Source organism: Callionymus lyra, chromosome 18 (assembly GCF_982586985.1).
Source record: "Callionymus lyra chromosome 18, fCalLyr1.hap1.1, whole genome shotgun sequence".
NCBI lineage: Eukaryota > Metazoa > Chordata > Actinopteri > Syngnathiformes > Callionymidae > Callionymus > Callionymus lyra.
Genome location: NC_141835.1, coordinates 16,267,559 through 16,283,242, shown reverse-complemented (window position 1 = coordinate 16,283,242; position 15,684 = coordinate 16,267,559). Strand labels below are relative to the sequence as shown.

Genomic DNA, 15,684 nt, shown 5'->3' with positions numbered 1-15,684 from the left:
CATCATGACTCATTGCTGTCATCAATGGAATATTTCTTCTATCTCAAGACCAGACTGGTTAGAAAAAGAACATCATCTTTCAAAAAGCTGCTATTAATCCGGAGGAATCCTGTGACACCGGCCTCGGCCCGACGTCCTCTGTATTCCGCTCACACTCCCATTCTTCTGGAGGAATCCATCTCGCTATAGCTTGACAACAAAGCCATTACCCTCTCACCTCGCGGGTGCAGACAGTCCAACTCTGACTACATAAAACTGCACATAGCTGCACAGGAGGGAGACACACACAAACGGGGAGAAAGAGGGGGAGACTCGAGTAAGAGAGGGGGAGACCACGGCTCACTGAGCAGAATCTATAAACTCGTAAGAGGAGAATCACAAACACTCAACAGCTCACTTGACTTGCATGACAGCGGAAGAGGATCTTCTTCGTCCACTCGGGGTCCAGATCCCCGTTCCATGACGACAAATACAGTCGCTTACCACTTAGGCAGTGGCAGGATCTAAGCGGTCCAAACCTTCGGTCAACACCTTGGCCTCTACCCAATCCGGCATAGCTTTAGCATCAAGCTAATTTAGCTTCCCCATTCCCTCATCTCAGCCCAGACTCGTGTTCAGAAACTTTGTCAAAAAGATATTTTCTAACGAAAAATCAGCCACATGTGAGTCCGACATGCTGATAATGACCGGTTCCCATGGTGACTTGGCATTACCTGCAGGGCTGCGGGAGTGATGCGGACAAAAGCCGAGGCTGAACGCGGGTCCGTAGACTCCACCAATTACCAGGAGATTCCTAGAGCACGATCATAGTCATTACAGCGCGGCGCTCACCTGGGCAGCAGCTGCAGGGCGACCGTTAAAAACAAAAAACAAAAAACCTGCTTCCTCTGACTCTCCTCAAGGCGGCATTCCAGCAAACAGCTGTCAAACTCTCACATTTGAGAGTTTTAAGTTGCTAAAGGTGGCTCAAATTATGACGACGAGACGTACAAAGTGAACCCGTCGGCATGTTGGTGGCCTGGAAACATATGTCTGAATAATTCAAAACTATCTTCACTTCATTAGGGTGAAATTATGAAGACCACTTCGCCATAGATATCAAATATTTTCGAATAAAAGAGGTATCATTTTAGACATTTATTCAATCTCAAAATATGTCGTCCTGACTGAGATGGAATGGTTGACAACAAAACCTGTCCTTGACGTGTTCCGTGGTGGCCTGGAAACAGTTCGACCCAAGCAGCAACCTTCAATGGACACGTGAGTCGAGGTCGTGTAGGTTGGAATGTATCCGTCATGTTTGCTTTGCTCCCCGTTTTATTTCCTTAGTTGTCTTTCCGGTGTTTGTTGTGCCTTCTGTTGACAGACGTCGACAGGTACCCATGGTTGAGGATGATTGATTGGCAGGTTCTCCCTGTTGAAAAGGAGCATCTCTCCCCGGAAGAACTCGTCAGACTATTGCGTCTCCAAACCAGGTTTGTTGTTTCCCGTTACTCATTGGATCGTAGTGGACAGTTCCTGACATTGTCAGCACTTTCTTTACTCATGCGTGTCTTTTTGTTGTAGGTGCCGGTGAGATCCTGAATCCTCTGCCTTTTTCGTTTCGTTTTTTCCTATGTGGACATGTTTTGGATTTTTCTATTTTGCACTTTATATTAAAACTATTCTTTAACTTTCCTTTGTGGAATTACTCTGTGACTGTCCCACTACTGGGTCTTCTCCCCCGGGCCAGTAACCTCAAGAGGTCCAGCTGAGTCACACCGTGGGTCACTGTAAGAGCTTGTGTTCCAGATCTAGCTGAGTCATGTTTCATTTTCAAACCTTGTGGCTTCTTGCACTTATGGATAATGAGGGCGTGTATCGTCAAAAATCTGTCAACACAAAACGTATCAGCATACAGGGAAGCCGATTCGATATGTTGCAATATATTTTGATACCGTACGAACAAGAACAAATTAGTAGTTTTGCAGATTTTGCAGACCTCATGACTCTTGACAAAGTCTTAACTGCTTTTGTTTGACTGAAAACCAAAATATGTCCAAAATATCAGCTTTAAAATCTGCTGGAGTAGACTGTATCCTCTCGTCCTCAGTCGTCGCCGGGAACTCACAGGACTTCAGTGATGATTTTGATGCACAGAACCTGATGTCTGCTGCCATCTAGCAGCCAAAAGTTGAATGGCAACACAAAAATAAACAAACTGTTAATGTTTGCATGTTAAATGTAAAAAAAATAAAGAAAATTGTAATTTACCAACACTTTATCAAAATAAAGATCATAAAAGAATATGAAAATAATTAAATCTGATTCGAAAGCAAATTAAAATATAAATTGGAAAGTAAATGATTCAGTGTGTTAAATAAAAGTACAGTACTGTGAAAAAAGGTATCCCCAAATATTCATTCATTCATTCGTTTTTTGTGCCGCTTGTTCCCTTAAGGGGGTCGCAGGGGGGGCTGGAGCCCATCCCAGTTCCTTCGGGCGAGAGACACAACACACCCCTACTGTCCTGTCTTCTGGTGCAGACAACCGAGTGGATCAGCACGAGTTAGCGAGAACGAATGAACAGGAACAGCTGCAGTGTTAGCATAAAAAGGGACATCAACGTTCTGATGGGGTCCAGACGGGTGACCTCAGGGTTGATCACCAGTGTGTCACGACTGCTTAACACACTGATCAGATGCCGCGTCACGCGCACACACCAGTCGTCAGCTGGCTTTTAAACAGCCTAGCTAATGTGCACACCGGCCAGTCGCGCTGACCTCCGACCCCGCCTGTCTCGGCTACTGTATGGAGCGTCTAATTGGCAATCGGCCGTTATTGATCGAGGTCATGTTTGCTCCCGCCTGATGAACTGATCGCACCGCGTCTCAAACGGGCGTGAAGATGAAGAGCTGGTTTCCTCCGGCAGCAGCTGAACGTGGTTTAAACATCTCAGACGGAGCACGCTAATGTCTTTTTAACCACCCGAGCGCGCCACTTATTTTCCCCTTCGCTGAACATCCACTTTCTTTTTGTTCCTTTCCAGGGATTCCCGTCATTCAGCGGCTCCAGCTGCCGGACTCCAGCTAATTGCGATCTAATTAAAATTTCATCTCGGCTCGGAGCGTCAGTGTGAGGGTCCGCCGGGGTGGGCGCTCCTCTTTAGGTAGAGGAGCTCTCGGGGTCCGGTTCTTCTTTAGAGATTGAGTTCTGAACGGAAGGTTGGTGGAAAAACATGTCGATTATGGAGATTCGGTTTATAAAGAAGAAGCTGCTGCAGGAACATCTTTAACAAGCTTCTTCTTCTCAGTCATGCGGTGATGACCTCCAGAGACCAGACGACCTTCCCGTGCCGCCAAGCTTAGTGTGGGGCTCATCCAATCAGAGATGAGCTTCGTCTCTTGTTACAATAAACAAATTTAATTAGGATGTCAAGTCAGTTTTTGTTGTTAAATGGCAACTAATGTGTTGATTTAAGTGTGTCTTAAATAGATCTTGGACTCTTCTGTACTCGTCAGTATGTGTCTGGTTGTAAAAAACTCATCTTTTCATTTAAATATTTACATTAGAAAATGTCTTAAGCCCCACCCACTGAAGACACTTAATTAAATCTTGTTTACCATAACCACGCCCACTCTGCTGTGATTGGTCAATCATCGAGGGTTGTCACCACGTGTCATCAATCCATCACCAATCATTTGGCAGTATGAGTAATGGTTGGGATTATTTTTTTAAGCATCTGTTCCTTTTTTAAATTATAGACAATAATGTGTGTTTATTTTAATGTAGCGACTAGAGCTCAGTCGATTAGTATTCATCCATAAAGACACTTAAAAACATTCAAATACCTTCATACTGCTTGTCTGTATTTTGTATTTAAGCCTCGACTAGAGTAAAAAAAAGTAATAAGTCTATGTTTTAAACTTATTCTAAGTGTCTCCGCATTGAAAAACATTCCAAGTTTCAATGCGCAAATGTAAGATTTACGCTGATAGCCTGGGATCTACCGCAACAAACAAGCCTAAAATATAGACTTGTTTATTTTTTTCAGACAAATTTTTCATGTCGAGGCTTCAATACAAGATGGACGAGCAGTACGGGGGTATTTGGATGTTTTTAGGTGTCTTTTTGGCCGAAGATGAAGACGACAATAACTAGCATGCTAATGTTGCACTAGTCGCTACATTAGCATGGACTTACATTTTTGTCTATAACTATAAAAGAGCAGATTAATAATACCAACGCTTAGTCGACATGAGAGTGAGTAGAAAATGAGTTTGAATTTTAGGTGAACTTTAATTTTAAGATGAGATTGAGACATTGACATTTATTAGCGCACAACAGTAGCAACACAGTACAGAACACAGAGCTAAACACGCAATATTTCTCATTGAACTCCATGTAAAAGGTCTAAACATTATCACAAAAGGGGTTCGTGCGACGCTCCCTGATCTTACGTAAGGCGGCGGTTCATTCACGGGCAGCGGCGCCTGACGTCCACGGCTGCTTCACCTGCAGCGAGGTGCGGCGGCTTAGACGTAGCCGTCACTCAAAACCTCTCCCCGGATATCAAAACAAGCTGAGTAGAAATGAAAAGAGCGGCGCTCACCTGATGAGGAAGGACGCCGCCACGGAGGAGGGCGGTGGGGCGCCGGTGGGGGGAGGCGGTCCCGGTTGGATGGCGGTCACGGTGGCGATGGCGGCGTCTCTCTCGGCGTCCACCGTCTTCCCCGAGGCCTGCAGACACACGAGGAGATAAGAGCTACAGCTTCACAGGTTGATGCCCACCTTCCTAGACCACCCGACACACACACACACACACACACACACACACACACGCCCCAGATGGACAAGCAGCTGCCGCGGCTAGCGGGCGTCAGCAGGATCCGCTGCTGAGGGCTCCCAACAGAACCCCGGTGGTTCTGGAAAGCTCAGGAGGTTCTTTATGATGGAGTCGGCGGTAATTAAGCGACTTAATTTGTTCTGAACCGTCCGGCGTCTGAGTCGACGGGTTCTCTAATGCTCTCAGCTGCTTGTTAAAGAAGTTCTGTCTGGATCAGCAGGTTAAAGGAACCTGCTGAGAATTTACATTTTTGGGACACGATTGCAAATTGACAATTGTAATATTTTATTTTTTTAATCTCCATGAAATTGCTTTTTTTTTCCCCCCTAAAACAAATTCGTTTTTTAAAAAGCTTGTATTTGCAAAGTTACATGATTAACTAAACTACTTAGTTAAACTTAGTTTTGCTACTTTGTAACCAAATTTTTGAATTGGTAACTTTGATTTCAGAACTTTGTCTTGGCAACATTGTGTTCACAACTTGTAATGACAAATTTGTTATCTCAATTTTGTAATCGTAATTTTTATTGGTAACTGTGTGTTCGCAACTTTGTGTTCGCAATTTTGTGTTCGCAATTTTGTGTTCGCAACTTTGTGTTCGCTACTTTGTGTTCGCTACTTTGTGTTCGCTACTTTGTGTTCCCTACTTTGTGTTAGCTACTTTTTAATCAAAATTTTGTGTTCGCTAATTTGTGTTTGCTACTTTGTGTTCCCTACTTTGTGTTAGCTACTTTTTGTTCAAAATTTTGTGTTCACTAATTTGTGTTTGCTACTTTGTGTTCCCTACTTTGTGTTAGCTACTTTTTAATCAAATTTTTGTGTTCGCTGCTTTGTGTTTGCTACTTTGTGTTCCCTACTTTGTGTTAGCTACTTTTTAATCAAAATTTTGTGTTCGCTAATTTGTGTTTGCTACTTTGTGTTTGCTACTTTGTGTTTGCAACTTTGTGATCGCTACTTTTTATTCACTACTTCTTGTTAGCTACTTTTTATTCAAAACTTTCTATTCACAACTTTGTGTTCGCAACTTTGTTTTTGCAACTTTGTGTTTGCAACTTTCTGTTCGCAACTTTGTGTTGCTACTTTCTGTTCGCAACTTCTTGTTCGCTACTTTTTATTCAAAACTTTCTATACACAACTTTGTGTTGCTACTTTCTGTTCGCAACTTCTTGTTAGCTACTTTTTATTCAAAACTTTCTATTCACAACTTTGTGTTCGCAACTTTGTTTTTGCAACTTTGTGTTTGCAACTTTGTTTTTGCAACTTTCTGTTCGCAACTTTGTGTTGCTACTTTTTGTTCGCAACTTTGTGTTTGCAACTTTGTGTTCGCAACTTTGTGTTGCTACTTTCTGTTAGCAACTTCTTGTTCGCTACTTTTTATTCAAAACTTTCTATTCACAACTTTGTGTTCGCTTCTTTATGTTCGCAACTTTGTGTTCCCTGCATTTTATTCAAAAGTTTGTGTTCCGTAGCTTTTTAATGGCAATTTTGTAAGGGCCCTTTTATTATTGCTACTTTGCCAGTTGGTTATAAGATCTTTGTAACTGCCACTTTGTAACCGCACCTTTTTAATTACTTTCTTTTTAATCACTTATTTTTAATTGCTTTGATTTTATTGTAGTTTATTGTAATCACCAAATTGTAATAGTTCTTTGTAATTCCATATTTGTAATCATTTCTTTGCTATTTCAACTTTGTCATCACCACTTTGTTGTTGCCGACTTGTACAAACTAGTTTCAGTGCAGGTTGTGTGATACAGGAACTGGGTTTTGTTGACAGAAAAGGATACTAAATATTAGAGATGTTTGTCTGAACTCCTGGGATCGAGATCCAGCGATCGCAGCGACACAAAGCCGCTTATTTGTTGCCCAACGAAGTCGTGCCGTGACTCCGAGTCTCGTGGCGACACACCCGACGAAAGGTTAATCTCCAGCGGAGCCGCCAGCTCGTCCAGGCGACCGTGATCAATAGCGTCTGACAAGAACGGGTTTCGCGGCTCTTTGCCGTGGAAATAAATAAAGCGGCGAGTTTCTTCTGAAAACATTTATAACTGTGACACGGGAACATTGTGTAAACAGCGATGTCCTTGAAGGCAGCAGCCGCAGCTTCGCTCGCACATGTTTACCGTCGTTTGTGGCCCAGATTGATCGGAGCGACTAAAATATCTTGTTTTAAAGAAGTGTGCGACCGTCTCGCTCTGGCATTTGTCAGCGCGATCGGAACAGCTGAACTATTTACGTCGCTGGCCGACATGTGAAGGCCATACATCAGGAAGTGAGGACGTACTTAAGACCCGGCGCTCACGTGCCCCCGCGCCGCTGTTAGCATGACCTGCAGATCCTTTTCACGCCGTATTAAATCACCGCTGATATTTTTAGCTGAAAATATGAACCACCAATCATCCTGAAGGCTCATGAAGTTATTATGAGGAGACAGTCTCCAGGTCCGGGAGGAGAACTGAGTGATAGGAGGAAAATAACACAATGTCTGTTGATCTAATGATCAGTTTTTAATGTTTTTTTGTTATTTTGGAATCATCGTTAGCTTGAACAGTTAGCATTCAAGAGTATCTCACATTAAAATATTGTTATTGACGTTTAAATAAAACTATTTATGTTTTTTAGAATAATTGTTCATTTTAATGAAACATATACATATTTTATTAATGAAAATTAGATATAGCTGTTCAAAAATTATTCGGCTGGGTCGGGAATAATTACAAAATTGTGAACTTGTGAAACATTGTGAAAAGTTTATTTTGATTTTAATGGAATTAAAAATAGTGAGGATGAAAAAATGTGGGGGAAATCATTTTGTTTTAAAAAAAAATGTATAGGGAATTTAATTTAAAAAAATATTTTTTAAATAATGCAATTTTTGAAAAAGAGAAAAAAAATATTAAGTGTGTTTAAAATCATTAAAAAATGGAGATTAGTTTGTCAGTTATTAAAATAAAATAATGTGCAGAAAATGGTTTCTTTAAAAATAATAATAATAATAATAATAATTAAATATTTTTTTAGTTAATAATACAATTTGAAAAAAAGGGGGAAAAATATCAAGTGAGCTTTGAGATAATAAAAAATAAAGGTGATATGTCAGTACTGAAAGAAAAAATGTGCAGAAATAGTTTCTCTTGAATTTCTCCTTATTAATAAACATTATTTTAGTTAGAAAACAATACAAATAAAATGTGAATTCATTTTTGTTCTCTAAAGAAAGAAATAAAACTTTTGGGAAAGAAAGAAATTCCTTTTAAGAAATAAATGTTTAAATTTAAAAGTATGACGACGACTTCCTGATGTTCCTGCGTACTTTCTAATCTTCACTCTCCAGTTTAAGTGGTGATGAAGAAGTTTCTGACCAAATAAGGTTGTGTTCTCTTAAGTCTGGGCAGGTCTGTCCTCCTCGGAGCCAGAACTACCTTCTCAGCCCAAAATTTCAGTTATTTTAGGGAACAAACTCGGCCCTTAAAGTTCTTATCCTGAGCGTCGCTTCAGCAGCATCTGGAAGCTTCCGTCCGCCTCACCATCAGCCGAAGAGTGGTTTGAAAATGAGGATCTTAGGGGAGCTGCAGGGACAGCTGGACACTCACACACTTCGCTGCATTTAAAATAGTGATTCCCGGCGGAGGACGGATCGGGGACAGCCAGGATTCGGGACGGGCCCAATTTGTGCGGCTCTATCCCCTCGCCAGGTCATTAGGCAGCTCCAGCTCTCAGAGCCGGTGACGACCTCCCACCCTCCAGCTCCCCCGGACCACCCTGAGCCCCCTTCGGTGAGAGCCCTTCTCTAGACGCCCGCTGCTGAACTTTAGCCTCAATTACAGCTAACTTGAACAAGGTGGCGCTAATATGGAGCGTCTGCTGGAGCGTCTGGACTCACTAACAGACGATGTCATTGACGATGATCTTGTCAGCGGCTCGTCTTGATGACAGTTTGTTCGCGGACCTCAAGTACGTTTCTGAACTGAGATTATGTTGGTTCTGTTGGATTGGTTAGGAAAGTTGATTTTATTATATTGTTATTTAAGGGTTTTGTTCTTTATTTTATTGTTCTTTTTTATTCAATCAACCATTTTGTGTGAATTTTTCAGCCCTAATTTATTTTCTCTTTTACTAAGTAACTGCACTTTTTTTTACGTTTTATTTCTATTTTTTTATTATAATTTTCTGTCTGAGCTTTTCCAGATTACTTTATAATTTGTTTTGTTGAATCTTAATCTCATGATTTTTTTACTTGCACTTCTTTTGTGTTGACTTACAGTTTATAACATTTTTTTTTAATGGAAATATTTTAAGTATATTTGTTAAGTAACACAAATGTATCATCGTTCCTTTAGTTATCCTACATTATTCTGATGTTTTGACTATTTTAGAAAGTTGTATTTTTGTATTTTATTTTTAATGTTATCATTGTTATTGGTATTTTAACCTATATTTGTTCAAGTGTTAGTTTTCTTATATTGACAATTTTCACTTTCACTTTTTGTCAATGTTCTAATTAATATATATATATATATATATATATATATATATATATATATATATATATTCATTGTATACATTATTATTGTTTTATTTTTTTAATTTTGTTAATTAAATAACACTTTTATTTTTATAAATTTGTATTTCTATATATTGTGGATTTTATGTTGTTCAGCTTTTACTCCTTGTCCTCAAGTCTTAATTGTTATTCATGTTTCTATCATTTAATAATTGTTTAAACAAGATTTTTCTGCGTTCAAGAGGAAAAAACAAAGTCTACATCGACCACTGCCGAGATGGAGAGGTTGTAGAGTTGAAGCGGTTGCCGTGGCAACAGACGAACGCTGCATGACTTTGAGAGGAACATGAAGCTGCCTCTCGACCGCAGCTGCAGCAGTGACAGAAATGACGGGGAAAAAAAAGATCTTTGATTCCGTACTTCAGATCCAATTCACCAAATTTGGACTCTTTGTCGGGGGCCGCGTGGCGAACGTCCATCCAGCTGCAGCTCCACAGCTGCTGGACGTGATGCCAGATGTGTGGACCAGACAAGGACGGACCAGAAGATTATGACCAGCAGAGAGAGTCACATGTGAAATTCAAACCTAGAAAAGAGGCTTCTGCTTTTTTAATGCCTCTTTTTCAAGTCTGGATAAAAAATAGATTCCAGTTCCATTACATTAGTGACATCTAAGATCTTGAACTGTGTTGAACTGTGTTGTGCTGAAGGGTTTTAAACTAACAAATAAGAATAGTTAAAAAGCAGAAAATACAGTAAATTAAAAGAAGGAGATGCGTGTTCCTTCAGCGATCGTGGGAGCTCGAGTCAGACTCTCTGAAACAAAAGGCGACTGTAGTAAAGTCTTTATTTAATCATCTTCTAAAAGCTCATAACGAGTCGCTCCTGAGCTTAAGTGTTGTTTTCAGGTCTGCGCTGGAAGAGCCTTCAACGTCGCCATATATGGAGACGCCGGCGGGCGCGAGAGGGCGACTCACTTTTCATCCTCAGACTTCTGAGTTTGAAGTGGCTCAGGTTCAGAGTCGACGGACTGACTCGCTCACACACACTGTTGCGCTCTGGAGACTTGGAGGGAAGTCGGCGATGCCTTCACTGTCATCAAGTGTTTTGACCGTTTTTGTTAATGGCGTTTATGACCCTTGTGTTACGTTAGATCTCCAATCATTCACAAAAATTGACCCACTTGAGTCTGTAGACCGGACGCCCAAAAAAGTGTCTTCATTGAGTTGATGCAACAGCACCCCTATATATAGTAGCTATAATGCGTCAAATAACTGTTTTAAATTGAGTTTATTATTCGTTTATTCTTCTTATTACAGTTTTCTGACAAATATACCTTTTAAAAAACAGTTTTCTTCTGTTTGTCCCCAAAATTGCTTTTTCATTTCAACCTTTTTGCCTTTACAAAGTTATTTTCTTTTTTACTTGTGTTTTATTTCTTTTCTGAGCTGACTTTGGTATTTTTCACCATAAAGTAATTCAATTTTTGTGTGATTTCAGTAGTGAAAATAAAAATTGTAGACAAAATAATTGAATTCCTTTTTAAAAATACAATTTGTAGGGGGGAAAGGGAAAATAAAAATCTAAAATAATAATATTTACTGGCTTGAAAAAAAATAGATTTTTAACTGAAATTAAAAAAGAAAACTTTTCATAAAAACAATATAAATAAATATTATATAGTTGTGAAATTGTACATAAAACTAAGAAACCAGGATCAAAAGGCAAAGGGTCTTTTTAATTTAAAATGTAACAATTTTTTGGTTGTTTTTTGTTTGCCTGCCCTCGAAAATTATTGCTCCTTTGTTTGGTTGTATTTGTATCGTTTGTTTTATTGCGGTTATTGTTGCAGCAAATGTATTCCTGCAGGAAGTGACCATAAAAGGACATACGAGTCTTCCAGAAAATGAGAAAAAATGAGGCACAACTTCGTCCAAATCTGATCATAGCGACTTCTTCAGCGTCACAGCAGAGTTACGGGCGGTAATTTGAACCGGCCTTGAGGCGGAGGTCAGCAGATTAGTGCTGACCTGACCTCTGACCCCTCCCAGGCCTGGGCTCCTTGACTGCTGAGGAATGAGAGGTCAGCGCTCGCGCTCGATGAAGTTGTTCTTCACCCGGAAAAAACGTCGTCTCGACCTCGTCTGGGGTGAAACGACTGACGTGACCCGGCGACTTCGGCGGCAGAATCGTTAGCAAACTTATCTTAAAGTTATTTTTTCTCCGAAATATCGGTGTTATGACCATCGGAACGTCGACTTTGGTTAGTTTAACAGCTGTAATGGATCTGCTTAGTTCACCTGATGAAGGGGGACAACTGTAGCTCCAACTACACAAGTTAAGTGGTTCCAGTAAACATTGAAACAACACAATTTAAACACCATCTTAAAGAAGATCATCGCACTTATACTGTATAACTATCATTACGTCAGCAATTCTACACACGGACCACGTTTCACGTCAATTTCCTCAGGTTTTTCATTACAGTAACAGCTTGAAGTAGATAGTAATCTAAAAAATCTGGAGCGATGAGTTCACTGAGAGGGAGTGAGACAAAAAACAGTGCTTCAAAACAAGTGTTGAGTGAGTTTTAGAGTTGTAAAGTGAGTCGGAAAGTGATTTTAGTTGAGTTAGAAGACGAGTTGTTCAGTTTAGTTTCACATGTTTGAAAATGATAAGGAAGAAATATAAGTTCAGTTTGAGGAAGTTCTACCACAGCAGCCACAAACATCTGAACACTGACTCGTCAACAACTGCATAATAACAGCTCGATAAGTCATGTCTGGTTAATCTGTTATAGTAAAAGCAGAATAAAAGGGTTGGACGCACCAGTCTGGGTTGAGGGAGACAACTGTTGACCCTCCACATGCCCTCCAGGTACTGCTGAGCCTGGATGGTAACCGGGCTCGGGGACCCGCTCGCTTGTGCTCCGGCCACCGTCACCTGCACTCTGGCGCCAGAACTCTGGGCCCAGTGCGAGACTCGGCTCGGCCCCCCCAGAGGAACCACAGCCGCGTCCGTCACAGTCTGGTTCTTCGAGGACGGTTTGGCAAGAGAAGGGGATGCTTTGGTGGGAGGATGGAGGGTCAGCAGAGCTTCCTGCTTCAGCTGGTGGAGCGGGGTGAAGCAGAAAGGGCAGCAGCTGGAGGGAGCGTCGCTGCTGGTTTGGTCCAGTAGAGAAGCTGCATATCCTGGATCCTGGAGGGAGGAGAGAGAGAGGTTTGGTTCAGGGTTCGACTTATACATGGAGAACAACATACTGGTACGACTGGATCAAAACAAAAGGCCATGTTTCTCGGAAAGTACGGATAAGTTTCTGTTTTTAAAGTGATACCCCTGATAGCAAATGACATTGATTCAAAGTCGATTATTAGTCAGATTGGTTAGTTTTGGTTGATTTTGAGTAACCACTGTTATATTAATGTTGATTTACTGTAACCATTTTAATGTAGAAAATTTGACGTCAATTCAACATACGACAAAGGGATGAATTTGGACACCTGTTGCCAGTTGGGCCAGAGCTTGGTATCAATGTATTTAATACATATATATAGTAGAATAAATGTTGATTCACTGTTAGAATTGGTTAATAATCCAACTTTGTTGTTGTTTAATGTTGTTTCAGTATTAGATATAAATGTTGCCTGACTTTGTGACCCTGGTCTTGAAAAGCGCTATATAAATAAATATTACTTACTTACTTACTTTGTTGACTAATATGGATTCAATGTATTTTTGCTTTCTGGGACAAATAAAAGATTATACAAAGAGAAACTTTTATCTTCCCCTGTTTAAGCTTTTCATTTGTTCATTCTTTTTTTCCTAATGTGCTCACACATACAGTATATAGACCAAGAACTATTTAGACACACATTCACAGTTTACACCTATTGATTTACACATTAACACATGTATGTTGTTGGGAGGAAAACAGAGTGCAACCATGGAAACCCCAAAACAAACCAAGTCCAAGTCAACAATTCCAAGAGTTTCCTCAAATAGGAATCAAACCTACAACCTTCATGCTGTCAGACTGCAGCACTAACCACTACATCACTGTTTTTTGTTATACCAAAGACATGTTGAATATCTGTATTCAATAAGGAAAAATACATCAAAATCCGCTTTTTTTGTACCGGGTACAGTGGTCCCTTGTCACATCGCTTTTTCACCTTTTCATTCTCGCCGTTTCGCTGATTTCTTTTTGCATTCAGTACTGAATATTTAAATATATCATAGCGTTCCCGACTGACAAGGCTATGGTACAGTCTGTAGTATCAAGAACTTTCTTTGGTAACTGATACCAACACCAAAGCACAGACAAGGAATTCTCGTTTAGTGCTGATCAAACAACAATGACAACAACAACTCTCTTCTACACCATAAACCAAAACATGTTTCCTCCAACTCAGCCAATTGGTCGCTCTGTCTCATGACACCGTCACTGACCTGTGAAAAACCCTGAACTTAACCATTACAGGTTAATTAATCTTCATTTTAGTATATAAAGACGAGGAAAACGAAGTTACAGACGAGGGTGGGGAGGCAGCCTGATCAGAGGAGCTGTAATATTTTATACATGGTGAGTAACCATTAAGTATTTAATGTTGTTAATATGATGTAGGTCTTTTAAGAGTGTACCAACTGTGTGAGAATGTAGAAAATTGCAGAAATATTGACGCTGTAATATCTCACTAAACCTTTACCAGAGGTTTTCAAAAGAATCGTCCCCACGGACGTCACAAATCTGTTTGCTTTCCTGATCAAAGCTGGAGATCGTTGTCGTTTCCATCTGATAAAACCATCAGCGACAGTGTCCAGAGTCTTCGAAGACCCCCCCCCCACCCCCGGGTGTCTGCCGCTGCCGGCGAAAGATAACAACAGCTGCACACACCTACTAGCTCCACAACTCACCGGAAAAAAGAAGTGACTCGGAAGGATTGTTCATCAGCGAGCCAGAGAGAAGTTTGCGCGCATCGATCAGACAGGAAGTCGTCTCTTAAGTGGCATAAAGAGGCAGCAGAACCAGACGTAAATGTTTACGAGGCCTTTTTTTTTTTTCTTTTTTTCTTGCTGGACCCTCGGAGGTGATCAGGAGGAGAAACAATCATCCTCGGCACTAACGCAGGAACACTTAATAGAGCCGAACCCCCGAGACACAGAGACCGCATTAGCGCTACCGGTACTGTAGTTCAGGATGAGTGATGATGCGGTTTGTGTGGTCGTCAAGACACCCAAGAAGGACTGAGCATACTCTAGTATTTATCAACAGGCTGACATCTAAAGATGGAATCGTGTGTATTTCTAGGTACAGGGTGAGACTCCTCTTTCTTTTGTTGCTCTGGCGGCTATTCAGGGTTCAGTATGACCCACTTAACTGGACTACACAACACTTTAAGTGACAAACTGGCCTCTTTCACCGAGGTGAGGTCCTGTGACGGAGGTCAAAGTCATCAGCAGTGTCTTGGTCGAGGTCAGAGCTTCAACAACAAGGCGTCCATGGCCTTCAGGAATGTTACTTAGACGACCTCAGAGATTTAGAGAGACACTGTAGGAGTAACTTTAGGTTATCGGTACTCCTGTTTAATTATTAACAACTTCGGCGTCTGACTTCACACTTGGGCGGGCAGACGCAGCGGCGCAAACAGCAGCTAAGAAGCCGGATGTCAGAAGAAAAGACTCGTAAATCTGGGGCTTGGAGGACTTTGATGTGCAAGACGGGCAGCTAATGGCAGATTAATGCGGCGTAATATCAAGTGAAGGCAGATGTCGGACGATATCCCGACCGGGGAACGGATGTAAACGGGAGCGACTTATGATGGATATGTGATACAGCGGAGTTTGTCAAACCATATCTGGCATCAATCTCAGGCGTTTACTGATGTGGAATATTGATGCGTCGACGACAGCTTACGCCCCTCAAAGACGACTTCTAAGCAACAGCGATTAGAGTATAAAGGTTTGAAGCTTCTTTTTCCTCCATGTCCCTTTTCAAAAGTCCATCTGTGTGCCTGGTGCAACTAAATCACTTTTTTTTAGTCATTTTAACAAATAAACCGTATTTTTCTGACACAATTTATAAGGCCAATGAACAGGTATTTTTTCCATACGTAGGGCGTATTATTGCCATTAAGCTCAGTCCTACTTTATAGACTGTGTTGACCCAGGAATAGTTTGTGTTGCTCAACATAAGAAGCTTAAGGATCATGAGTGAAGATCATAATAAAAAGCCTCAAACAAAGTATAACTGAATTTTATTTTTAGAGTAATACCACGACGCATCGCGGAGTAATACTACGGTGCCTCATGGAGTAATACCACACTGCATTGTGGAGTATTACCAGGACACCTCGGG

The 15,684-nt window shown here is 40.9% G+C and overlaps 1 protein-coding gene across 2 annotated transcripts in view; it reads right to left on the bottom strand.

Annotated features, from left to right (window-relative positions):
* kif26ab (kinesin family member 26Ab) overlaps positions 1 to 15,684 on the bottom strand; it is an 87,401-nt gene that overhangs the window by 36,185 nt on the left and 35,532 nt on the right. For both annotated transcript variants that reach the window (XM_087779221.1, XM_087779222.1), the window contains exons 3-4: positions 12,159 to 12,527; positions 4,592 to 4,719 (exon numbers count right to left, since the gene is read on the bottom strand). In XM_087779221.1, the coding sequence (XP_087635347.1) occupies positions 4,592 to 4,719; positions 12,159 to 12,527 (497 nt within the window). The remainder of the gene's footprint in view (positions 1 to 4,591; positions 4,720 to 12,158; positions 12,528 to 15,684) is intronic.